At 46.3% G+C, this 27,138-nt stretch overlaps 1 protein-coding gene across 1 annotated transcript in view; it reads right to left on the reverse strand.

Moving 5' to 3' along the window:
• Positions 1–6,039: 6,039 nt before the first annotated feature.
• LOC137308559 (disintegrin and metalloproteinase domain-containing protein 12-like) overlaps positions 6,040–27,138 on the reverse strand; it is a 402,109-nt gene continuing 381,010 nt past the window's right edge. The window contains exons 20-22 of the mRNA XM_067977213.1: positions 19,643–19,699; positions 17,744–17,813; positions 6,040–8,154 (exon numbers count right to left, since the gene is read on the reverse strand). Coding sequence (XP_067833314.1) covers positions 17,756–17,813; positions 19,643–19,699 — 115 coding nt within the window. The 3' untranslated portion in view covers positions 6,040–8,154; positions 17,744–17,755. The remainder of the gene's footprint in view (positions 8,155–17,743; positions 17,814–19,642; positions 19,700–27,138) is intronic.

Consider the following 27,138-nt stretch of genomic DNA (forward strand, 5'->3'; position numbering starts at 1 on the left):
CCTGAATGTTGTCCAGATTGTGCTGCATGCGGGCTCGGACTGCTTCATTATCTGAGGGGTTGTGAATGGAACTGAACACTGTGCAATCATCAGCGAACATCCCCATTTCTGACCTTGTGACGGAGGAAAGGTCATTGATGAAGCAGCTGAAGATGGTTGGGCCTCGGACACTGCCCTGAGGAACTCCTGCAGCAATGTCCTGTCGCTGAGATGATTGGCCTCCATCAACCACTACCATCTTCCTTTGAGCTAGGTATGACTCCAGCCACTGGAGAGTTTTCCCCCTGATTCCCATTGACTTTAATTTTACTCAGGCTCCTTGGTGCCACACTCGGTCAAATGCTGCCTTGATGTCAAGGACAGTCACTCTCATCTCACCTCTGGAATTCAGCTCTTTTGTCCATGTTTGGACCAAGGCTGTAATGAGGTCTGGAGCCAAGTGGTCCTGGTGGAACCCAAACTGAGGATTGGTGAGCAGGTTATTGGTGAGTAAGTGCCGCGTGATAGCATTGTCGATGACACTCCCATCACTTTACTGATAATTGAGAGTCGGCTGATTGTGGGGGCGGTAATTGACCAGATTGTATTTGTCCTGCTTTTTGTGGACAGGACATACCTGGGCAATTTTTCACTTTGTCAGGTAAATGCCAGTGTTCTAGATGTACTGGAACAGCTTGGCTAGAGGCACAGCTCGTTCTAGAGCACAAATCTTCAGCACTACAGCTGGGATGTTGTCTGGGCCCATAGCCTTTGCTGTATCCAGTGCACTCTGCCGTTTCTTGATATCACATGGAGTGAATCGAATTGGCTGAAGACTGGCTTCTGTGATGGCAGGGCTCTCGGGAGGAGGCCGATATGGATCATCCACTCGGCGCTTCTGGCTGAAGATGGCTGCAAACGCTTCAGCCTTGTCTTTCGCACTCACATGCTGGGCTCTGCCATCATTGAGGATGGGGATGTTCACAAAGCCTCCTCCTCCCGTTAGTTGTTTAATTGTCCACCACCATTTACGACTGTATGTGGCAGAACTGCAGAGCTTTGATCTGATTCGTTCGTTGTGGGATTGATTAGCTCTGCTACAGCATGCTGCTTCTGCTGTTTAGCATGCGTGCAGTCCTGTGTTGTAGCTTCACCAGGTTGGCCACCTCATTTTTAGGTATATCTGGTTCTGCTCCTGGCATGCTCTTCTACATTCCGCATTGAACCAGGGTTGATCCTCTGGCTTGATGGTAATGGTGGAGTGAGGTTTCTGCTGGGCCATGAGGTCACAGATTGTGCTGGAATACAATTCTGCTGCTGCTGATGGTCTACAGCACCTCATGGGTGCCCAAGGGATTTAGATAAGTATTCGGAAAAGGAGGATATAAAAGGATGTAGGTAAAGGGCAAGGAGATGGGGTTAGAGAAAATGACTCCAGTTGAAGTTCTAGTAGAGGTACAGATGTAGGGGTGGAATGGTCTGCTACTTTGCTTGAATTTCTATGTTTCATCAATGTCCTTTTGATGGTAGGATGCTCAAAACGTCACACGTTATTCAAAATACGACTGTACTAATGCCCTTTACAAGTTTGGAATAACTGGTTTTTACTGATAATAAAATGTCATTGAGATGCATCCTCGGTGTTTTACATTCATATGTATTTTATGAGGAGAGTGTAGAATTAACAGTACATTCAAATATATATTTTATGAGGACATTGAATATTTAGCTGTATATTCAAATATATTTTTTATGAGACAATTGTAGATTTAGGTGTCCAGTCACAGAGGAGAATGTATATTTCCAGATTTTTATATATATATATATATATATATATATATTTTACAAAGCTGTTGTACGTTTTGATTGAATGATGCTTGTGCAAGGAGTACATTGATACACCGGGGCCCCCTGGCATGACATTGCTTGCACTGGGAGCAACCTGAGTCAGGGGTTGAGGTAGCTTTTCTATTCCTTGAGGAGGATGCCCTGCAGTCTAATGGGTGGTCTGCTCAACTTGTTGCTGTTAATGGCCAGTGAGTGACCTGCTTTGCTGGGAGCAGTTTGTGTTGAATAAATCTCAAAGAAAGGGCACCAAACTGCTTGGTATGTTGCCAGTTCTGGGCGGAGATCAAACGCCACTCATTCTGATTGGCCTATGTCCCATGTGTGTTTCAGCCACATATTTGTTGTGGGAGGGCTGCACATGAAGGGTAAATTCAAAACTAATCAGTGGAATCATTATTTCAGTTAACGAGTTTACGGGTTTAAACTAATGTGGCAGGGGGATGGGAACCGATGCAGGAAGTCAGTGGGAAGTAAAGTGGTGACAGAAACAAAACGCAGTAAGGGAGAGTGTACAGAACATGACTGGACAGATGGTCTGAGAAAGCAGGGCAAAGACCAAGGGAAGTCTAGATTAAACTGCATTTATTTCAATGCAAGAAGTCTGATGGGCAAGGCAGATGAACTCAGGGCATGGATGGGTACATGGGACTGGTCTACATGGACTTCAGCAAAGCCTTTGACAAGGTACTGCATGGTAGGTTGTTACATAAGGTTAAATCTCATGGGATCCAAGGTGAGGTAGCCAATTGGATACAAAATTGGCTTGACGACAGAAGACAGAGGGTGGTTGTAGAGGGTTGTTTTTCAAACTGGATGCCTGTGTCCAGCGGTGTGCCTCAGGGATCGGTGCTGGGTCCGCTGTTATTTGTTATTTATATTAATGATTTGGATGAGAATTTAGGAGGCATGGTTAGTAAGTTTGCAGATGACACCAAGATTGGTGGCATTGTGGACAGTGAAGAAGGTTATCTAGGATTGCAACGGGATCTTGATAAATTGGGCCAGTGGGCCGATGAATGGCAGATGGAGTTTAATTTAGATAAATGTGAGGTGATGCATTTTGGTAGATCGAATCGGGCCAGGACCTACTCCGTTAATGGCAGGGCGTTGGGGAGAGTTATAGAACAAAGAGATCTCGGAGTACAGGTTCATAGCTCCTTGAAAGTGGAGTCACAGGTGGATAGGGTGGTGAAGAAGGCATTCAGCATGCTTGGTTTCATTGGTCAGAACATTGAATACAGGAGTTGGGATGTCTTGTTGAAGTTGTACAAGACATTAGTAAGGCCACACTTGGAATACTGTGTACAGTTCTGGTCACCCTATTATAGAAAGGATATTATTAAACTAGAAAGATTTACTAGGATGCTACCGGGACTTGATGGTTTGACTTATAGGGAGAGGTTAGATAGACTGGGACTTTTTTCCCTGGAGAGTAGGAGGTTAAGGGGTGATCTTATAGAAGTCTATAAAATAATGAGGGGCATAGATAAGGTAGATAGTCAAAATCTTTTCCCAAAGGTAGGGGAGTCTATAACGAGGGGACATAGATTTAAGGTGAGAGGGGAGAGATACAAAAGGGTCCAGAGGGGCAATTTTTTCACTCAAAGGGTGGTGAGTGTCTGGAACGAGCTGCCAGAGGCAGTAGTAGAGGCGGGTACAATTTTGTCTTTTAAAAAGCATTTGGACAGTTACATGGGTAAGATGGGTATCGAGGGATATGGGCCAAGTGCAGGCAATTGGGACTAGCTCAGTGGTATAAACTGGGCGACATGGACATGTTGGGCCGAAGGGCCTGTTTCCATGTTGTAACTTCTATGATTCCATGAGTGGTAAATCTATGGAACAGGCTCCTCCCTAGGGAGATGTGGAAGCAGTTAGTGTTGATTCATTCAAATGTAAATCAGATTTTTAAAAAATTCAGAGAGTAACGTTTTGGGATACAGTATATGAGTAATTTGAGACATAAGATGTGATAAGTGTCGCATGCTTGGGCGGAAAGGTGACTTTCAACCTATGTTTCCCAAAGCTCTCCACCTCTGGGGTTTCCTCACCTCATGCCTGGAGCTGTTGTAGACTAATTGATAAAGATCCATTGCCATGATTAGTCAATAACTCCATTACTGTTGGATCATGCTATTACTTGGATAGTAGAAGGAGAACTAGATGGAACTTGGTCTTTTTTCATCTAGTAATTCCTATGTACTTTGCCACAGATGATGGATCCATCTTCATCCACCATCCTAGTTTTTGATTAGACTGGTTGATAACAGCTTTGTGTTGACAGGAAACATTTAGTGAATCATACCCACCGAAACCCTTTTCCACCTTCTCATTGTGTACACATGAAGTGAGAGTAAAGACATGAAGTGAGAGTAAAGACAGCAGACAGTAAATATAATCAATCCAGAATTTTATTGCATCAAGTATTCACGGTAGGTTAATTGCATGTAATGTAGCGGTGGAAATTTAAAATATGCAAATCAAAGCATATGTTTCAGTTTATTATAAAATATCCATCAACAGATAACATTAAATAACATTCATTAGGAGCATAATACCTCACTGGCATTCTTTCTGTGCGAAACAAGTAACTTTCCAGCAGGCAACATCCAGTGGTTCCTTTGTACAAGCTTTTTGCTTCTCTTCTCCTTAAGTGCATTGCAGTATAAATGTGACACAAATATTCACTGAGCTTTATCAGACAGGAGTGAATTATTCTCTTTCTCCTTGTGCATCCAGTATAGCACAGGATTGTGACAGTGTGGTGCACTTCTAAACATGATGCTACTTTTCTAACTACCTGTTCAAATGCTGTCATGCTAAGAAATACTGGCCTCAGAATGATATGGTGGTGCAGTGCTTTATGACACTAGCACATGGCGCCAATATAGAGAGCTACAAGATCAGTTTTCACTGGGCCTTCATTACAGGGATTCACTAACAATGCTACTATTTGTATAGCTATTAAAGCAGAAGGAAAGTCTGGGGGAATACTTTTGTTCAAAGTACTTCCCAATCTCTCTCTATCTGAGTAAATATAGTTATAAAAATGTGAGCCAGTTTAGATCTCTGTGGGCAGCATTGTTGAGAATATTTTGATATATCTCGAGGGCAATTAGGGATGGGCAATAAATGCCGGCCTTGCCAGCGACGCCCACATCCCGTGAACGAATAAAAAAATATATATATAATTCTGCTTTGCCAGATTTTATTTCTCTGAAGTTGGTACAAGTGTGTAAATGAGTATATACGTGTCAGCCGTGGCTCAGTGATACCAATCTCACCCCGAGTCAGTAGGATGTAGTTTCAGGTCCCACTCTGGGGATAGTACGCAACAGTACTGAGGGTATTTACATGATTTGAACTTGTTCTCTGGATTACTAATCCAGTTACATAACCATTCCACTATTGGACTCTAGTGCTGTATTGAGAGGGGAATTTGACTAACGTGTGAAAAATGATAATGGGAACAGACATGGTGAACAGAGACAAGAACCCACAATCTTAAGACAAGCACTAGATATACAAAAGGGTGAGCTTAGAAGAGACTTTTATCACGCAAAGAGTTACTTGATTGTGGAATGTTTTGCCACAGGCAGTAATCTACACGAAAGTGGACGACAGCACTCAAAAAGATATACTGGATAAATACTTAAAGAAGATCAATATAAAGGGTAAGGGGAGAAAGCTGGAGAGTGGCATTATGTAAAACCAGACTGAGTGGAGCTTAAATTCAGCACATAGAATCATAGAAGTTACAACATGGAAACAGGCCCTTCGGCCCAACATGTCCATGTCGCCCAGTTTATACCACTAAGCTAGTCCCAATTGCCTGCACTTGGCCCATATCCCTCTATACCCATCTTACCCATGTAACTGTCCAAATGCTTTTTAAAAGACAAAATTGTACCCGCCTCTACTACTGCCTCTGGCAGCTAGTTCCAGACACTCACCACCCTTTGAGTGAAAAAATTGCCCCTCTGGTCCCTTTTGTATCTCTCCCCTCTCACCTTAAATCTATGTCCCCTCGTTATAGACTCCCCTACCTTTGGGAAAAGATTTTGACTATCTACCTTATCTATGCCCCTCATTATTTTATAGACTTCTATAAGATCACCCCTTAACCTCCCACTCTCCAGGGAAAAAAGTCCCAGTCTGTCTAACCTCTCCCTATAAGTCAAACCATCAAGTCCCGGTAGCATCCTAGTAAATCTTTTCTGCACTCTTTCTAGTTTAATAATATCCTTTCTATAATAGGGTGACCAGAACTGTACACAGTACTCCAAGTGTGGCCTCACCAATGCCCTGTACAACTTCAACAAGACATCCCAACTCCTGCATTCAATGTTCTGACCAATGAAACCAAGCATGCTGAATGCCTTCTTCACCACCCTATCCACCTGTGACTCCACTTTCAAGGAGCTATGAACCTGTACTCCTAGATCTCTTTGTTCTATAACTCTCCCCAACGCCCTACCATTAACGGAGTAGGTCCTGGCCCGATTCGATACACAGGGCAGAAAGGCTGAATGGCTTTCTCCCATGCTAAAATTTCTGTTTCTAATTGTGGGTAAAGCCTCTCCTATCACAACATCCTCAAACAATGAAACACATGTTAAGGCACTGGAGTTTATACAGGACCTCTAACTCTGTTATAAATCTTATGCTTAATTCTGGCAGGAAAATATATTGCTACCAAAAGGAATTAAATAAATGAGCACATAAGGCAATCGCAGCAGGGAGCGGCAGACCCAGGCATTGCATCTTGGGAAACCATGGGCATGCATCCACGGTTTTCCATCCATTCATGGGCTGGATGCCTGTGATTCCCTGTGCTGCACTCCCTGCGAGTGCCACTCCCTGCTCGGAGCACCAAGGATGCATCCCTGGAGCGCTCTGAGCGTAGGAAAAATACTTGGAAAACATTCACAGCAATAAAATAGACAGGCGAGTGACTAATTCCTGGGATGGCAGGAGAGATTGGGTCGACTAGGCCTGTATTCACTGGAGTTTAGAAGAATGAGAGGGGATCTCATTGAAACGTATAAAATTCTGACAGGGCTAGACAGACTGGATGCAGGGAGGATGTTTCCTCTGGCTGGAGGGTCCAGAACGAGGGGTCACAGTCTCAGGATACGGAGTCGGACACTTAGGACTGAGATGAGGAGAAATTTCTTCACTCAGAGGGTGGTGAATCTGTGGAATTCCCTACCACAGAAGGCTGTGGAGGCCAAGTCACTGAATATATTTAAGAAGGAGCTAGATAGATTTCTAGACACAAAAGGCATCAAGGGGTATGGGGAGAGAGCGGGAATATGGTATTGAGATAGAGGATCAGCCATGGTCATACTGAATGGCGGAGCAGGCTCGAAGGGCCAAATGGCCTACTGCTGCTCCTATTTTCTATGTTTCTATGTTCCTAATGCAATGTAATAATTTAAAATGATCATCATTGTCATTACCAGAAGTATGTGAAGTGTGTATTCATAATAACCATAACATTGATTTTCTTCCCAATCACGTAAACTGGAACCAAGAAATTCACTAACTGTGTTAGGGAGCCCATCTCAGAGCCAGGTTAGACAAAGCATGTTCACACAGCGAAATGAACAGGATTAGAAATGTTGCTACACTGAAATCTGACAGAATAAAAGTTTTTTGTATGCAGTGTTATTAGTGCTACACTGCATTGACCTGCTGTACGAAAGCACTTTCAATCAAAGCAGCATAAAGCCTTGCCAGAGAGGCCCCAAACATTTCCATTTACCTAAAAGGGTTTTAGCTAAATTGTTTAGCAAATTTTAATCACTGGCTACATTTTTAGTCTCACTATTGCAAACATGAAATATTTGTGAAACGTTGCTCAGCCAGGCCTTTATTCAGCGGAGTTAGATGCTCATGTAGTTGCCCGGAATAGCAAAGCTGTTATCTCCGTGAAAAATAAATATAAATAATTAGTTGAAATATTGGAATTAATACTAAGCAACAGAATTATTTCTAAGCACATACTATGAGTTGTGATTCTGCATCAGATCACACAGGTTACAACATAGAAGTGAAGTGAAACAGCTACTCAGCATATCACACCAAGTATTTCTGATTGACTTTGTTGTCCTTACTGTGAACGATTGCTTCAGTGGGAAATTTGGCTCTTCATTTGGATTAAATATTATTGTGCTCATTAGATGGTCTCTGATCTGCGCCCCTCCCCCACACCATTCTAAGGTTTTAATACGAGGTAAAGCACAGAACAGAGATGTGATTACCGATGGGCACGTGTGGTGATCTTGCATAAGGCCATTATAGATGGCTGGTAGATGTCTGAATCTGTGGAGAGAAGAAAAAGTTCTAATAAATGGTCAATGGTTTAGCAGAGGGTGGACTGTCTTAGAACTTCTTTCCCCCTTACTGGTTAATTCTCTCTCTCTTACTGCTCTCTTGCGCTGTGGAGATTTCCTTGATCAAATAAGAAACTGCTATTGCAAAAAAAACAGTGATGGGTTTTGTGCCAGTGGGAAGTTGTGCTTCACTTTCTGGAGAACTGCAAGCTCTACAGTTAGTGCCTGTGAGTAGCGCAGCAGCTGGAATTATAGAAATATCAGGAGCTAGACTTGTGTGTGGTGGGCTAGTCTGGATCTACAACGGCCCCTCAAGCCTCCTCCACCATTCAATAAGATCTTGGCTGATCTTCTACTTCAACTCCACTTTCCTGCCCTATCCCCATATCCCTTGATTCCCTTAGTGGCCAAAAATCCATCGATTTCAGCCTTGAATATACTCAATGACTGGGGTAGAGTTTTCCAAAGATGCACAACCCTCTAAGTGAAGAAATTTTTTCTTATCTCGGTCCAAAATGGCCGACCCCTTATCTTGAGACTATGACCCCTAGTTCTAGACTCTCCCGCTTAGGGAAACAGCCTCTCAGCATCTACCCAGTCAAGCCCTCTAAGAATTTTATACGTTTTAATGAGTCTACCTCTCATTCTTCTAAACGGTTGTTTTTCGGACTAGAGGGAGGAACACAGTGGTGTTCCCCAGGGGTCGTACTAGGATCATTGCTTTTCTTGATGTATGTTAATGACTTGGACTTGGGTGTACAATTTCCAAATTTGCAGATGACACAAAACTTGGAAGTGCAGTGAACAGTGAGGAGGATAATGATAGACTTCAAGAGGACATAAACAGGCTGGTGGAATGGGTGGACATGTGGCAACTGAAATTTAACACAGAAAAGTGTGATGTGATACATTTTGGTAGGAAGAACGAGGAGAGGCCATATAAACTAAAGGGTACAATTCTAAAAGGGGTATAGGAATAGAGAGATCTGGGGGTATATGTGCACAAATCGTTGAAGGTGGCAGGGCAGGTTGAGAAAGCGGTTAAGAAAGCATACGGGACCCTGAGCTTTATAGATAGAGGCATAGAGTACAAAATCAAGGAGGTTATGATGAATCTTTATAAAACACTGATTCGGCAACAACTCGAGTATTGTGTCCAGTTCTGGGCACCGCACTTTAGGAAGGATGTAAAGGACTACGGCAGAGTATAGAAGAGAGCTACAAGAATGATTCCAGGGATGAAGGACTTAGTTACATGGATAGACTGGAGAAGTTGGGGTTGTTCTCCTTAGAGCAGAGAAAGTTGCGAGACGATTTGATCGAGATATTCAAAATCATGAAGGGCCTAGGCAGAGTAGATAGAGAGAAACTGTTCCCACTGGCGGAAGGGTCAAGAACCAGAGAACATAGATTTAAGTTGATGGGCAAAAGGACCAAAGACGACATGAGGAAAAACATTTTTACACAGCGAGTGGTTATGACCTGGAATGCACTGCCAGAGGATGTGGTGGAGGCAGATTCAATCAAGGGCAAGGGAGTGGGACGAGCTGGATTGCTCTTGCATGGAGAGGGCACAGACTCGATGGGCCGAACGGCCTCCTTCCGCGCTGTAACCATTTTATGATTCTCTGGTCATTGACCTCTCTGCTTAAGGAAATAGGTCCTTCCGATCCATTCTATCTAAGCCCCTCATAATTTTATACATCTTAATTAAATCTCCCCTCAGCCTCCTTGTTCCAAAGAAAATAACCCCAGTCAATCCAATCTTTCCTCCTAGCTAAAATTCTCCAGCCCTGGCAACATCCTCGTAAATCTCCTCTGTACCCTCTCTCGTGCAAGCGCATCTTTCCTGTAATGTGGTGACCAGAACTGTACGTCGTACTCAAGCTGTGGCCTAACCAGTCTTTTATACAGTTCTAGCATAACCGCCCTGCTCTTATATTGTAATAAAGGAAAGTAACCCGTATGCCTTCTTAACCTCTTTGTCTACCTGTCCTGCTACCTTCAGGGATCTGTGGTCATGCACTTCAAGGTCCCTCTGTTCCTTTACACTTCTCAGTATCCTCCCATTTATTGTGTATTGCCTTTGCCTTGTTTGCCCTCCCCAAATGCATTACCTCACACTTCTCCAGATTGAATTTCTCCAGATAGATTTACCACTTTTCTGCCCACCTGACCAGTCCATTGATATCTTCCTGCAGTCTACAGCTTTCCTCCTCACTATCAACCACACAGCCAGTTTTTGTATCCTCTACAACTTCTTCATCATGCTCCCTACATTTAGATCTAAATCTTAATTTATACCACAAAAAGCAAGGGACCTCGTACTGAGCCCTGCGGAACCCCACTGGCAACAGCCTTCTAGTCATAAAAACACCTACTGACTATTACCCTTTGCTTCCTGCTACTGAGCCTGTTTTGGATCCAACTTGCCATTTTTCCTTGGATCCCATGGGCTTTTACTTTTTTGACCAGTCTGCCATGTGGGACCTTGTCAAAAGCCTTGCTAAAATCCAAGTAGACTACCTCAAATGCGCTACTTCATCGACCCTCCTTGTTACCTCCTCAAAAAATTCGATCAAGTTAGTCAGACACGACCTTCCTTAACAAATCCATGCTGACTGTCCCTGATTAATCCGTGCCTTTCTAAATGACGATTAATATTGTCCCTCAGAATTGTTTCCAATAATTTGCCTGCCACCAAGGTTAGACTGACTGGCCTATAATTACTCGGTCTATCTCTTTCTCCCTTTTTAAACAATGGTATAATTTTAACAGTCTTCCAATCCTCCGGCACCACGCCTGTAGCCAGAGAGGATTGGAAAATGATGGTCAGAGCCTCCACTATTTCCTCCTTTGCTTCTCTTAACAGCCTGGAATACATTTCATCCGGGCGATTTATCTACTTTCAAAGATGTTAAACCCCTTAATACTTCCTCTCATTATGTTTATCCCATCCAACATTTCACATTCCTCCTCCTTAACTACAATGTCTGCACCGTCCCCTTTTGTGAAGACAGACGCAAAGTATTCATTGGGAACCATACCCACATCTTCTGCCTCCACACATAGGTTACCTTTTTGATCTCTAATAAGCCCTACTCTTTCCTTAATTATCCTCTTGCTCTTTATGTTTTTATAAAACATCTTTTGGTTTTCCTTGATTTTACTTGCCAGCATTTTCCAATCCTCACTGGATACAGGCGTGGTGCTGGAGGATTGGAGGACTGCTAATGTTGTACCATTGTTTAAAAATGGAGCAAGGGATAGACCGAGTAATTACAGGCCAGTCAGTCTAACCTCGGTGGTGGGCAAATTATTGGAATCATTTCTGAGGGACAGGATAAACCGTCACTTAGAAAGGCACAGAGTAATCAAGGACTGTCAGCATGGATTTGTTAACGGAAGGTCGTGTCTGACTAACTTGATGGAATGTTTTGAGGAGGTAACCAGGAGGGTCGATGAGGGTAGTGCATTTGATGTAGTCTACATGGATATTAGCAAGCTTTTTGACAAGGTCCCACATGGCAGACTGGTCAAAAAAGTACAAGCCCATAGGATCCATGGGAGAGTGGCAAGTTGGATCCAAAACAGGCTCAGTGGCAGGAAGCAATGGGTAATGGTCCACGGGTGTTTTTGTAACCGGAAGGCTGTTTCCAGTGGGGTTCCGCAGGGCTCAGTCCTAGGTCCCTTGCTTTTTGTGATATATATTAATGATTTGGACTTAAATGTAGGGGGCGTGATTAAGAAGTTTGCAGATGATACAAAAATGGTTGATCGTGAGGAAGATATCAATGGACTGGTCAGGTGGGCAGAAAAGTGGCAAATGGAATTCAATTCAGAGAAGTGTGAGGCAAGGCATTTGGAGAGTGCAAACAAGGCAAGCGAGTATACAATAAATGGGAGGATACTGAAAAGTGTAGAGGAAGTTCACTCTTCTTCACTCAGAGGGTGGTAGGTCTGTGGAATTTGCTGCCCCAGGAAGCTGTGGAAGCTACATCATTAAATTAATTTAAAACAGAAATAGACAGTTTCCTGGAAGTAAAGGGAATTAGGGATTATGGGGAGCGGGCAGGAAATTGGACATGAATTTAGATTTGAGGTTAGGATCAGATCAGCCATGATCTTATTGAATGGCGGAGCAGGCTCGAGGGGCCGATTGGCCTACTCCTGCTCCTATTTCTTATGTTCTTATGTAAGTGAGGGACCTTGGAGTGCATTTCCACAGATGCCTGAAGGTAGCAGGACAGGTAGATAAGATGGTTAAGAAGGCATATTAAATACTTTCCTTTATTAGCCAAGGCATAGAATATAAGAGCAGGGATCATATGCTGGAACTGTATAAAACACTGGTTAGGCCACAGCTTGAGTACTATGTACAGTTCTGGTGGTCACATTACAGGAAGGATGTGGTTGGACTAGAGAGGGTGCAGAGGAGATTTCCAAGGATGTTGCCAGGACTGGAGAATTTCAGCTATGAGAAAAGATTGGATTGGCTGCGGTTGTTCTCTTTGGAACAGAGGAGGCTGAGGGGTGATTTAATTGAGGTTTAAAAAAATTATGAGGGGCCTATATAGAGTGGATAGGAAGGACCTATTTCCCTTAGCGGAGAGGTCAATAACCAGGGGGCATAGATTTAAAGTGATTGGTAGAAGGATTAGAGGGGAGCTGAGGAGAATTTTTTTCACCCAGAGGGTGGTGGGGGTCTGGAACTCACTGCCTCAAAGGGTGGTAGAGGCAGAAACCCTCAACTCATTTAAAAAGTACCTAGATGTGCACCTGAAGTGCCATGACCTACAAGGCTACGGACCAAGTGCTGGAAATTGGGATCAGGCTGGGTAGCTCATTTTCGGCCAGCGCGGACATGATGGGCTGAATGGCCTCCTTCTGTGCCGTAAATTTTCTATGATTCTATGATTTTTTTCAAGCCTTTTTGCTTTCCTAATTTCCTTTTTAATTTCACCCCTGCACTTTCTATACTCCTCTAGGCTTTCTGCAATATTGAGCTCTCGGTATTTGGCATAAGCTTCCCTTTCTTGCCATATCTTACCCTGTATGCTCCTTGACATCCAGGGGGCTCTAGATTTGGCAGTCCCACCCTTTTGCTTTGTGGGAACATATTTGTCTGAACCCTCATTATCTCCCCCTTGAATGCCTCCCATTGCTCTGACACTGATTTACGTTCAAGTAGCTGGGGTAATTTGAAATTATCCGCTTTGGTAGGAAGAATAGAGAATCAGAATATTTTTTAAAAGGTGAGGGACTAAGAAATGTTGGTAGTCAGAGGGATTTGGGTGTCCTTGTACACGGATCGCAGAAAGTTAATATGCAGGTACTGCAAGCAATTAGGAAGGCAAATGGTATGTTAGCCTTTGTTGCAAGGGGGTTGGAGTATATGAATCATAGCAAATTTATGGCACAGAAGGAGGCCATTGGTCCCATCATGTCCGCGCTGGCTGAGAATCGAGCCACCCAGCCTAATCCCACTTCCCTACATTGGTCCGTGGCCCTGCAGGTCACGGCTCTTCAGGTGCACATCCAGGTATGTTTAAATGAGTTGAGGGTTTCTGCCTGTACCACCCTCTCAGGCAGTGAGTTCCAGACCCCCACCACCCTCTGGGTGAAAAAGTTTTCCTCAATTCCGCTCTAATCCTTCTACCAATCACTTTAAATCTATACCCCCGGTTATTGACCCCTCCGCTAAGGGAAATAGGTCCTTCCTATCCACTCTATCTAGGCCCCTCATAATTTTGTACACCTCAATCAAATCACCCCTCAGCCTCCTCTGTTCCAAGGAAAACAACCCCAGCCTATCCAATATGTCATCATAGCTAAATTCTCCAGTCCTGGCAATATTCTCGTAAATCTCCTCTGCACCCTTTCTAGTGCAGTTGCATCCTTCCTGTAATGTGGTGACCAGAAATGTTTGCAGTACTCAAGCTGTGGCCTAACTAGTGTTTTATACAGTTCCAGCAAAGCATCCCTGCTTTTATATTCTATGCCTTGGCTAATAAAGGAAAGCATTCCATATTCCTTCTTAACCGCCTTATCTACCTGTCCTGCTACCTTCAGGGATCTATGGACATGCACTCCAAGGACCCTCACTTCCTCTACACCTCTCAGTATCCTCCCATTTATTGTGTATCCCCTTGCCTTGTTTGCTGTCCCCAAATGCATTACCTCACACTTCTCCGGATTGAACTCCATTTACCACTTTTCTGCCCATCTGACTAGTCCATTGATATCTTCCTGCAGTCTACAGCTTTCCTCCTCACTATCAACCACATGGCCAATCTTTGTGTCATCCACAAATTTCTTAATCATGCCCCCTACGTTTAAGTCCAAATCGTTAATGTATATCACAAAAAGCAAAGGATTTAGTACTGAGCCCTAAGGCACCCCACTGGAAACAGCCTTCCAGTCGCAAAAACATCTGTCGACCATTACCCTTTGCTTCCTGCCACTGAGCCAATTTTGGAACCAATTTACCACATTCCCTTGGATCCCATGGGCCTTTACTTTTTTGACCAATCTGCCATGTGGGACCTTGTCAAAGCCTTGCTAAAATCCATGTAGACTACGTCAATTGCGCTACCCTTATTGATCCTCCTTGTCACCTCCTCGAAAAATTCAATCAAGTTAGGAAGACACGACCTCCCCTGAACAAATCCGTGCTGACTGTCCTTGATTAGTCCGTTTATCCTGTCCCTCAGGAGGATTCTTGCTAGAATTACATAGGGCTGTGGGGAGACCACACCTGAAGTACTGTATACAGTCTTGGTCTCCTTAAGTAAGGAAGGATACACTTGCCTTATAGAATGGGTGCAATGAAGATTCACTAGATTGATTCCTGGGATGAGAGGGTTGTCCTATGAAGAGAGAATGAGTAGAATGGGCCTATATTCTCTGGAGTTTAGAAGAATGAGAGGTGATCTCATTGAAACGTATAAAATTCTTAGAGGGCTTGATAGGGTAATTGCTGAGAGGCTGTTTCCCCTGACGGGAAAGTCTAGAACTAGGGGTCATAGTCTCAAGATATGTCGTTGGCCATTTAGGACTGAAATGAGGAAAAATTTCTTCCTCAAAGGGTTGTGAATCTTTTTTAATTCTCTACCCCAGAGGACTGTGGATGCTCAGTCGTTGAGTATATTCAAGACTGAGATTGATAGATTTTTGAACTCTAAGGGAGTCAAGGGATATGGGGATAGGGCGGGAAAGTGGAGTTGAGGTCGAAGATCAGCCATGATCTTCTTGAATGGCGGATCAGACTCGAGAGGCCGTATGGCCTACTCCTGCTCCTATTTCTTATGTTCTTATACCCCAGGGACTGTTAGCAGAGCTGCCTTTTTCAAGCAAAACCTGGAGGTTATGTTGTGTTAGGTCATGGTAAGAAGGCGTGCCATTTTTGGATCTTGAGTAGCAACCTTCTCACCGGCATGCTGTCCGGGCTGACTGGGCAGAGGAGGCTGAGCAAGTGAACGCAGATTCTGCAGTGAAGAAATCATCTTCCGAGATGAGGAAAAAATACAACACCTTGAAACCTGTTTTCCAAGCGATTGCTGCACTTATCCCTTTAGCAGTAGCATACTTGCAACACACTAAGACTTTCTCCTCAACCAGCTGCATAGTCACATTGGGAGCTTCTTTGGGGGAAAAATTCAATTTGGGCGGGGGTGCAAGATGGACGGTAGTGGATCGGAACCTGTTATACACCCAGTGACTGCAATGGAAAGGAAAATCAGGTGGGAGGTATAATGGGGGCCGATCAGTTACCGCCCGCTTTGTGTCCCTGCCCAAGTTGAATTTTACGCTCATTTCTGTACAGACTGGATTGCCTTTTCTAACAGCAGCATTATGTCAAACACACTCAGCGCATTTATCTCTCCCCTTGTAATCTCTCATACACTCCCCTCTTCCATGCTGCATTTTCTTCCAATCATCTTCCAGGCAGCACAACAGCTAATGGTGCAGCTGTGGCAGGCCTCAAGAAACAGTCATCTTTTCTTCGAGGTCCTAAGCCTGAGGGCCACAGAAGCCCACAATGGAAGGGAGAGGCTGGAAACTGAAGGCAACGCGACTCAAGGAACTAACCCCTGATATCATGGGCTGCTGCTTCATGCTCCCTATTGGAGAGAGATATGTAGGCAAATCTGCAAATTGCTGCCTTTATTTCAGTCTTTCTCGACTTTAGGGAACAGTCCTTCAATCACGTAGTCTCCTGAAAGGAAACTTACCTGCCACCATATCATCATATTAATGATGAATGGAACATGCTCCAAGCATTCAAATCTATGCTTTTCGCCATTGGGTTTCCGTAGGGACGGAAGAGGAGCAGTAGCTCGCAGGCCCAGAGGCAAAGGGACCATCCACTTCACACATTCCAACAGCCACAAGCATCTACTCCGGGAGAAGACATAGAGATAGAGTTTGAGGAAGTGCACCAGTTGAAACACACAGCACCAGTGAGGAGGAGCAAGTGCCAGGGGAAATAGTAGCACTTCAGGTAAGACCAGCCAATGCAGCATAGGCTGGGAAGCAAAGCTGAGATATTCATGGTCTGTATGGCTCAGCTATTCATGAGACATTGGGGGAGCTGAGGGTGATTGTTATATCATTAATATATCCACCTCGTCCTTTGTTCGTAGGTCTTACACAACATGGTGCTATGTTACTGTGAAAGAGGTTAATTATACAGTAATTCAACTGGACTTTATTGCCATTTCTAGTTACCCATTTTGGCACCAAACAAATCAAGGGCCAAGTTATCTGGTTGTATCAGAAAACTAGTGTAACCTGGCCACGCAGGTGTGAAAAATCAGGTGAGTTCTGCCGTTCTCTGTCCCTCAGCGGCACTCCATTTTCCACTAAAAATGACACTAAGTGCTCAGTATAACCATCCAAATAAAGACAGGATTATTATAGCCACAGAGTGAGTGACTGCATTTCGGAAGCCAGTTCCTATGGGAGCATTGGCCTACTGTATGTATATTGTAGCAAGGTGCCACTAAATTCCTTCTCCCCTTTATCTGAGGCAGGTACCCCATCAACACCTACCTAATTTTTTGAAAAGTAATTCTCGGAAAATGGAAATCACTAGCAAGGCCAGCATTTATTGCCCATCCCTATCTGCCCATGAGAAGGTGGTGATGAGCCTTTTCTTTAAATGCTGCAGTCCATATGGTGAAGGTACTCCCATAGTGCTGTTAGGTAGAGAGTTCCAAGATTTTGACCCAGCAACAACGAAGGAACGTTGATATTGTCCAAGTTGGAATGGTATGTGACTTGGAGGGGAACTTGGAGGTGATGTTGTTCCCATGCTCCTGCTGCCCTTGTCCTTCTGAGTGGTGGAGGATGCAGGCTTGGTATTTAAATGCCCCTTGATCACAGGAAGTGGGCTAGGGTCAGAGGCTCAAACAGTTGGCAGGCAGAAGTCTTGCCCACTGCACTTCCGCCAGCGGAGCGGATGCAATGGGCATTTGTCCCTATCATCAACATTTTCATCCCCGACCAGTTGGCTTCAGCCAACTCTTTTATGTTTGAAACAGTAATTATGTATTAGAAACAGTTCAGTTACTTACCAGGTCGGACTGTCAGACTATGGTATTCGGGAGTTGACATTGCAGTCCAGTGGAGGCACCAATGTGTGCTCTAAAGAGAGAAGAAATCATTTTGAGCTTGCTGTACACTAGAGGGGGTCTATTCTAATATGTGTTAGATTGTGATGTTTAGTCAGTTCCTCTCCCCTGCCCTTTTTAAAGCCACTTTTTCTGCATCACTTCTTGACCAAGAGGCCAGGCATAAAACCTGCTCCAGACCTCTGTCAGTTCCAAACTGCAACTGCTTTAGGAGGTGAGTAAGAATAGTGTTTGTTGACTCTCACTCCTTCTTTCAAGAGATGTTCTGCTGCGCAAAACTGTCCCTGACATCTCAGCTGAAATGCGTTGGAGGAAAACTTTGTGGACATCAAAGAAGTAATTTTCCAACGTTGTGCTTCAGGTGAGGAGCCTTGCCCAGCGGAAGCGCAAGTTGGAAATTTTGGGCAGGGGCTGCACATGATTTCCATTTCAATCAATAGTTGGAAGATTATAGGCAGCCTGCACCTGAATTTCCAGTGTGTGGACAAGTCTTCTCGCAAGGAACGTAACGTCAGAGAATTAGCACTTGACTGCTAGTCACACCCCAATTTCATCTGCAAGGCAGGCTACAGATAAAAATGCAAAGCAGGCTCTAAACTTCAAGTGCCAGGCAGCTCCAGGCCTCTGCACCTTATCCAACCTCAGGTACCTCTCCACTTTGACTCCCAGGCAGATCGTAAGACAGGCTCCAATTATGACCTCAAGGTACCTCAACTATGACCCCCAAGCAGACCTTGACTCTGCACGCCTGGCTGAACCTGACTCTGGGGGTTTCACCAAGCCGAACATTATCCACATTAATAGGTACATATAAAAACTAAAGTCCTGATTTTAACTCAGGGTGAGAGTATGGTGTGCGGGGTCAGGGCGTGCTGGAAGCGCCCATAACCGTGCCGACATGAGGCCCGGACCGTTTTAACTCCCGAGTCTCATTACCGTGTTGCAGCACGGACTCCCACTTGAACCCGGCTGCAACGACTAGGTGGTCAGCAGGTGAGCAGAAGCGGGATTTTGCGCGGCAGAAGATGATTCGATGGGACGGTCCCGGGCAATGAGATTAGTGGTCGGGGGAGGGTTGGGGAAGGATCGTGGTCGGGGAGAGGGAGGGAATTTGAGAACAGTGCAGGCGCAAGGTTTCCCTCTGGGCCCAGGAGGTGCACTCCTGCTCTTACTTCTTCTGGCCCCGCTCCTGCTTGCCACCAGAGTTCGGTAGGTCCGGCACTTTGCGTGGCTTTCACGAGCCAGAGTTAAAATTTTGTCAGGGTCCGAATGACGTCCTCGTACCGCGATTTTTAAATATTGCCGAGGCCCTCGCCTGCCTGCCATTAAAATGATGGCGGATGCAAAGGTGTCAAGAACTCAGCGGGGTGTGCCCTACCGCCATTTTAAGCACTCGCCCGTCCCGTTCTCTCTAGGCAGTGGCCAAGGTTAAATCGGCTCATAAATGTAAGCTTGTCAAATTTACTGACAGCAGTAGAGACAAAGGATGTCGCAAAAGGTTGACGGAATGATTTTGATAGGCCATGGGACTGGGAACAAAAATGGCAGGTGAAATATTACATTGATGAATATAAAATACTAAAACAGAGCAGCATACATGGTAAAGTCAAAGCGTTCTAACGTTGTGACATCATGACATGTATTCCATCTCCAGGACACTCAGCTGACAAGAAACAAATACACGCCGCAATTTCATCCGAGTGTATATATACCCCCAACGTCAGGGATTCCTTAACAGCAAAATGTAATTATCATCTGTTTCACAACAGGACAATAACAATCCCCACAATTATGGTTGAGGATTCAGGAGATTAAGAATAAATGAAGGCCTTTCTACTATACCTTTGTGTATGAACCGTCTCCTCGTTGGACACGAACAGAACTTTGTTCTCTCCAGTCCTGAGAAAGGAAAGAGTCGCAATCATCAGAACTGAACATCAGCCCATCATTTACTTCTGTTCTCATCTCTTCTCACAAGCAGTCACAAAGGCAACTGGCCCATTAAATTTACCTGCCATCTTTAAATTTATAAAGGAAGAGTGAGAGTGGAACAAGGGGGCAGGAGGATTACATCGAATTACATCGAAACTATAGCACAGAAAGCCATTCAGCCCCAACTGGTCCATGCCGCCGTTTATGCTCCTGATGAATCTCCTCCCTCCCGACTTCATCTAACCCTTCTATTCCCTCATGTGTTTATCTAGCTTCCCATTAAATGCATCTATGCTATTTGCCTCAACTACTCCTTGTGGTAGCACGATCCACATTCTTACCACTTTGAGTAAATAAGTTTTTCCAAAAACCCATGGATGTTTTATAAATGCATTAAGAGCAAGAGGATAACTAAGGAAAGGATAGGGCCTATTAGAGACCAAAAAGGTAACCTATGTGTGGAGTCAGAAGATGCTGATATCGTTCTTAATGAATACTTTGTGTCTGTCTTCACAAAAGAGAGGGACAATGCAGACATTGTAGTAAAGGAGGAGTGTGAAATATATTGGATGGGATAAACTTAATGAGAAAGGAAATATTAGGGGGATTAGCATCTTTGAAAGTAGATAAATCACCAGGGCCTGATGAAATGCATCCCAAACTATTAAAAGAAGCAAGGGAAGAAATAGCAGAGGCTCTGACCATCATTTTCCAATCCTCACTGGATACAGGCATGGTGCCGGAGGATTGGAGGACTGCTAACGTTGAACCATTGTTTAAAAAGGGAGCGAGGGATAGACCAAGTAATTACAGGCCAGTCAGTCTAACCTCGGTGGTGGGCAAATTATTGGAATTAACTCTTTTAAAAAGTACCAGGATGTGCAACTGAAGTGCAGTGACCTACAAGGCCATGGACCAAGTGCTGGAATGTGGGATTAGGTTGGGTGGCTCATTTTCAGCCAGCGCGGACACGATGGGCCGAATGGCCTCCTTCTGTGTCATAAATTTTCTATAATTCTAAGTTTCTCCTGAATTCCCTATTGGATTTATTAGCAACTATTTTATATTTATGACCTCTAGTTTTGGACTCCCCCCACAAATCAAAACATTTTTCTACGTCTACCCTATTAAACCATTTCATTATCTTAAAGACCTCCATCAGGTCACTCCTCAGCCTTCTCTTTTCGAGAGAAAAGAGCCCCAGCCTGTTCAGCCTTTCCTGAAAGGTTGATTCTTAAACGCCCTCTGTACAAATGAGTGACTTGCTAGGCCATTTCAATCTCACTACAAAAAGTCATGATAAGAATAAAACTGGATGGACTACCTGGCATCGGACCACTAGGCATCGGACACGACAAAGGCAAACCAAGCCCAGTCGACCCTGCAAAGTCCTTCTCACTAACATCTGGGGACTTGTGCCAAAATTGGGAGAGGTGTCCCACAGACTAATCAAGCAACAGCCCGACAAAGCCATACTCAAAGAATCATACCTTTCGGCCAACATCCCAGACTCGTCCATCACCATCCCTGGGTATGTCCTGTCCCACCGGCAGGCCAGACCCACCAAAGGTGGCGGTACAGTAATATACAGTCAGGAGGGAGTGGCCCTGGGAGTCCTCAACATTGACTCCGGACCCCATGAAATCTCATGGCATCAGGTCAAACATGGGCATGGAAACCTTCTGCTGATTACCACCTACCGCCCTCCCTCAGCTGATGAATCAGTCCTCCTCCATGTTCAGCACCACTTAGAGGAAGCACTGAGGGTAGCAAGGGCACAGGATGTACTCTGGGTGCGGAATTTCAATGTCCATCACCAAGAGTGGCTCAGTAGCACCACTACTGGCCGAATCCTGAAGGACATAGCTGCCAGACTGGGCCTGTGGCAGGTGGTGAGCGAACCAACACAAGGGAAAAACCTACTTGACCTCATTCTCACCATTCTACCTGTCGCAGATGCATCTGTCCATGACAGTATTGGTAGGAGTGACCATCGCACAGTCCTTGTGGAGACGAAGTCCCGTCTTCACACGGAGGACACCATCCAACGTGTTGTGTGGCACTACCACCGTGCTAAATGGGATAGATTCAGAACAGATATGGCAGCTCAAAACGGAATCCATGAGGCGCTGTGGACCATCAGCAGCAGCAGAATTGTATTCCAGTACAATCTGTAACCTCATGGCCCGGCATATTCCTCACTCCTCCATTACCAACAAACCAGGGATCAACCCTGGTTCAATGAGGAGTGTAGAAGAGCGTGTCAGGGGCAGCACCAGGCGTACCTAAAAATGAGGTGCCAACCTGGTGAAGCTACGATACAAGACTACATGAATGTGTTAGCGTGGATTTTGGACTGTTGAATTAAAGGCAATGATGAAGTGACTAATGGGTACACGACAGCTCAGAGAGTTGGTTATAATCAATGTGGTTTTAGGGTAAATACCACTGTCGTGTACCCATTAGTCACTTCATCATTGCCTTTAATTCAACAGTCCAAAATCCACGCTAACAAATGCTAAATAGCGGAAGCAACATGCTATAGACAGAACGAAGTGATTCTACAAGCAACGAATCAGATCAAAGCTCTGCAGTCCTGCCACATCCAGTCGTGAATGATGGTGGACAATTAAACAACTAAGGGGAGGAGGCTCTGTGAATATCCCCATCCTTAATGATGGCAGAGTCCTCCCGATATCCCCACCATCGCAGAAGCCAGTCTTCAGCCAATTTGATTCACTCCACGTGATATCAAGAAACGGCTGATTGCACTGGATACAACAAAGGCTATGGGCCCCGACAACATCCCAGCTGTAGTGCTGAAGACTTGTGCTCCAGAACTAACCACGCCTCTAGCCAAACTGTTCCAGTACAGCTACAACACTGGCACGACCCGACAATGTGGAAAATTGCCCAGGTATGTCCTGTCCACAAAAAGCAGGACAAATCCAATCCGGCCAATTACCGCCCCATCAGTCTACTCTCAATCATCAGCAAAGTGATGGAAGGTGTCGTCGACAGTGCTATCAAGCGGCACTGACTCACCAATAACCTGCTCACCGATGTTCAGTTTGGGTCCCGCCAGGACCACTCGGCTCCAGCTCTCATTACAGCCTTGGTTCAAACATGGACAAAAGAGCTGAATTCCAGAGGTGAGATGAGTGTGACTGCCCTTGACATCAAGGCAGCATTTGACCGAGTGTGACACCAAGGAGCTTCAGTAAAATTGAAGTCAATGGGAATCAGGGGGAAAGCTCGCTAGTGGCTAGAGTCATACCTAGCACAAAGGACATTGCTGCAAGAGGTCCTAAAGGCAGCGTCCTAGACCCAACCATCTTCAGCTGCTTCATCAATGACCTTCCCTCCATCATAAGGTCAGAAATGGGGATGTTCACTGATGATTGCACAGTGTTCAGTTCTATTTGCAACCCCTCAGATAATGAAGCAGTCCGTGCCCGCATGCAGCAAGACCTGGACAATATCCAGGCTTGGACTGATAAATGGCAAGTAACATTCGCACCAGACAAGTGCCAGGCAATGACCATCTCCAACAAGAGAGAGTCTAACCATCTCACCTTGACATTCAGTGGCATTACCATCGCCGAATCCCCCACCATCAACATCCTGGTGGTCACCATTGACCAGAAACTTAACTGGACCAACCACATAAATACTGTGGCTACAAGAGCAGGTCAGAGGCTAGATATTCTGTGGTGAGTGACTCACCTCCTGACTCCCTCCGCCTTTCCAACATCTGCAAAGCACAAGTCAGGAGTGTGATGGAATACTTTCCACTTGCCTGGATGAGTGCAGCTCCAACAACACTCAAGAAGCTCGACATCACCCAGGACAAAGCAGCCCACTTGATTGGTACCCCATCCACCACCCAAAACTTTCACTCCCTTCACCACCGGCGCACTGTGACTGCAGTGTGTACCATCCACAGGATGCACTGCAGCAACCCGCCAAGGCTTCTTCGACAGCACCTCCGAAACCCGCTACCTCTACCACCTAGAAAGACAAAGGCAGCAGGCACATGGGAACAACACCTCCTGCACGTTCCCTTCTAAGTCACACACCATCCCAACTTGGAAATATATCGCGGTTCCTTCATCGTCGCTGGGTCAAAATCCTGGAACTGTGTGGGAGAACCTTCACCACACAGACTGCAGCGGTTCAAGAAGGTGGCTCACCACCACCTTCTTAAGGGCAGTTAGGGCTGGACAATAAATGTTGGCCTTGCCAGCGACGCCCACATCCCATGAACGAATAATAAAAAAATAAGTTTTCCTCTCAGTTCTGGTATCATTCTTGTGAAGCTTGTTTGCACTCTCTCCAATGCCTCTATATCCTTTCTATAATATGGACACCAGAACTGTGCACAGGCTCGATTTTGCAATGGTGGTGGGTTGGCAGCGGGGTCAGGGTGGGGGTGGAGGTGGTGAAGGTGTTCGTGGCAAACCCGCAGGAACAAAACTTACCGTTTCCGACACAATTGCTTGTTAATTGATGATAATTAACGTTTTCTCTTGGGTTTCGCGCCCGGCGGCCAGCCTGATTGACAGGCTGGCTGCCGTCAGGAGCTGCAACGTAAGGGTGAGGGGCAAGAAAGAGAGAGAGCGAGACGTCATCCAGAACTGGACTGGAACACAGGGGGGAGAGTGGAAGATCCGGCACTGGACTGGAAGACCGGGGGCGAGGAGGGGTGGGGGAGAGGGAAAGATCGGGGGGGGAGAGGGGAAGATCGGGAGGACATCAGGGGTAGTGAAGAGGGGAAGATCGGGGGGGGGGGGGGGTGAAGAGGGGAAGATTGGGGGAAGATCGGGAGGACATTGTGGGGTGAAGAGGGGAAGATCGGGAGGATTCAGAGTCGGTAGGCAAGCAGCCCAGGTAAGTTAAAAATCGTTCTAATGACTTACTCTGTCACAGGTCAAGTGCCTTAAGTACCTCAATGAGGTACATTTGGCTCTTTAACTGTCATCCCACAGGCTTTAATTGCCGGCAGGACTTCCGTTTTCGGGTTGCCCGCACGCACATAGGTGGTCCCTGGGAAACCCGGAAGTCGGTGGGTTGGAGCCGGCTTCCGGGACCAAACGGGATTTCAACGATTTTTGGAGCCCCCCCCCGCCCCCAACGCACCTGCAATTGCCTCCTGAAGTCATCCCCCAAGTGTGGACTAACCAAGGTTCTATACAAGAACTCATCATAACTTCTCTGCTTTTCAATTCTATCCCTCTAGCAATGAACGCAGTGCTTGATTTGCCTTTTTTATGGCGTAGCTACTTTTAGTGATTTTTGTATCTGTACCCATAGATCCCTTTGCTCCTTATTCTTCCTACAAAAATGCACCACCACACATTTATCTATATTGAAATTCATTTGCCATAACACACCCATTTTGTAAGTTTATTTATGTCCTCTTGCATTTTGACCCTACCCCAGCTGCACTCCTGACCCTGTTCCAACCACAATCATGATCATGACCCATCCCCAGCCAGACGCCTGACCCTGATCCTTCCCCAGCAGCAGTCCTGACCCTGTCCCAGCTGCTCTCCTGACCCTGAACTGTTCCGGCCACACATGATCCTGATCCTCCCCCCGGCCACACTCCTGACCCTGACGCAGTCCCAGCCACACTCCTGATCCTGACCCTGTCCCAGCCACACTCCTGACCCTCACCCTGTCCCAGCCACACTCCTGATCCTGACCCTGTTCCACCCACACTCCTGACCCCGACCCTGTCCCAGCCACACTCCTGACCCTGACCCTGTCCCACCCACACTCCTGACCCTGACCCTGTCCCAGCCACACTCCTCATAGAATCAGAGAAGTTACAACATGGAAACAGGCCCTTCGGCCCAACATGTCCATGTCGCCCAGTTTATACCACTAAGCTAGTCCCAATTGCCTGCACTTGGCCCATATCCCTCTGTACCCATCTTACCCATGGAACTCCTGACCCTGACCCAGCCACACTCCTGATCCTGACCCTGTCCCAGCCACACTCCTGACCCTCACCCTGTCCCAGCCACACTCCTGATCCTGACCCAGCCACACTCCTGATCCTGACGAAGTCCCAGCCACACTCCTGACCGTGACCCAGCCACACTCCTGATCCTGACCCTGTCCCAGCCACACTCCTGATCCTGACCCTGTCCCAGCCACACTCCTGACTCTGACCCTGTCTCAGCCACACTCCTGACCCTGACCCAGCCACACTCCTGATCCTGACCCTGTCCCAGCCACACTCCTGATCCTGACCCTGTCCCAGCCACACTCCTGATCCTGACCCTGTCCCAGCCACACTCCTGATCCTGACCCTGTCCCAGCCACACTCCTGACCCTGACCCTGTCCCACCCACACTCCTGACCCTGACCCTGTCCCAGCCACACTCCTCATAGAATCAGAGAAGTTACAACATGGAAACAGGCCCTTCAGCCCAACATGTCCATGTCGCCCAGTTTATACCACTAAGCTAGTCCCAATTGCCTGCACTTGGCCCATATCCCTCTATACCCATCTTACCCATGGAACTCCTGACCCTGACCCAGCCACACTCCTGACCCTGACCCTGTCCCAGCCACACTCCTGACCCTCACCCTGTCCCAGCCACACTCCTGACCCTGACCCAGCCACACTCCTGATCCTGACGCAGTCCCAGCCACACTCCTGACCCTGACCCTGTCCCAGCCACACTCCTGACCCTGTCCCAGCCACACTCCTGACCCTCACCCTGTCCCAGCCACACTCCTGTTCCTGACCCAGCCACACTCCTGATTCTGACGAAGTCCCAGCCACACTCCTGACCCTGTCCCAGCCACACTCCTGATCCTGACCCTGTCCCAGCCACACTCCTGACTCTGACCCTGTCTCAGCCACACTCCTGACCCTGACCCAGCCACACTCCTGATCCTGACCCTGTTCCAGCCACACTCCTGACCCTGACCCTGTTCCAGCCACACTCCTGACCCTCACCCTGTTCCAACCACACTCCTGTTCCTGACCCTGTCCCAGCACACTCCTGTTCCTGACCCTGTCCCAGCACACTCCTGATCCTGACCCTGTCCCAGCCACACTCCTGATCCTGACCCTGTCCCAGCCACACTCTTGATCCTGACCCTGTCCCAGCCACACTCCTGACCCTGACCCTGTCTCAGCCACACTCCTGTCCCTGTCCCAGCCACACTCCTGATCCTGACCCTGTCCCAGCCACACTCCTGTTCCTGACCCTGTCCCAGCACACTCCTGTTCCTGACCCTGTCCCAGCCACACTCCTGTTCCTGACCCTGTCCCAGCACACTCCTGATCCTGACCCTGTCCCAGCCACACTCCTGATCCTGACCCTGTCCCAGCCACAATCCTGATCCTGACCCTGTCCCAGCCACACTCCTGACCCTGACCCTGT

The sequence above is a fragment of the Heptranchias perlo genome, chromosome 1, assembly GCF_035084215.1.
Source record: "Heptranchias perlo isolate sHepPer1 chromosome 1, sHepPer1.hap1, whole genome shotgun sequence".
Classification (NCBI taxonomy): Eukaryota; Metazoa; Chordata; class Chondrichthyes; order Hexanchiformes; family Hexanchidae; genus Heptranchias; species Heptranchias perlo.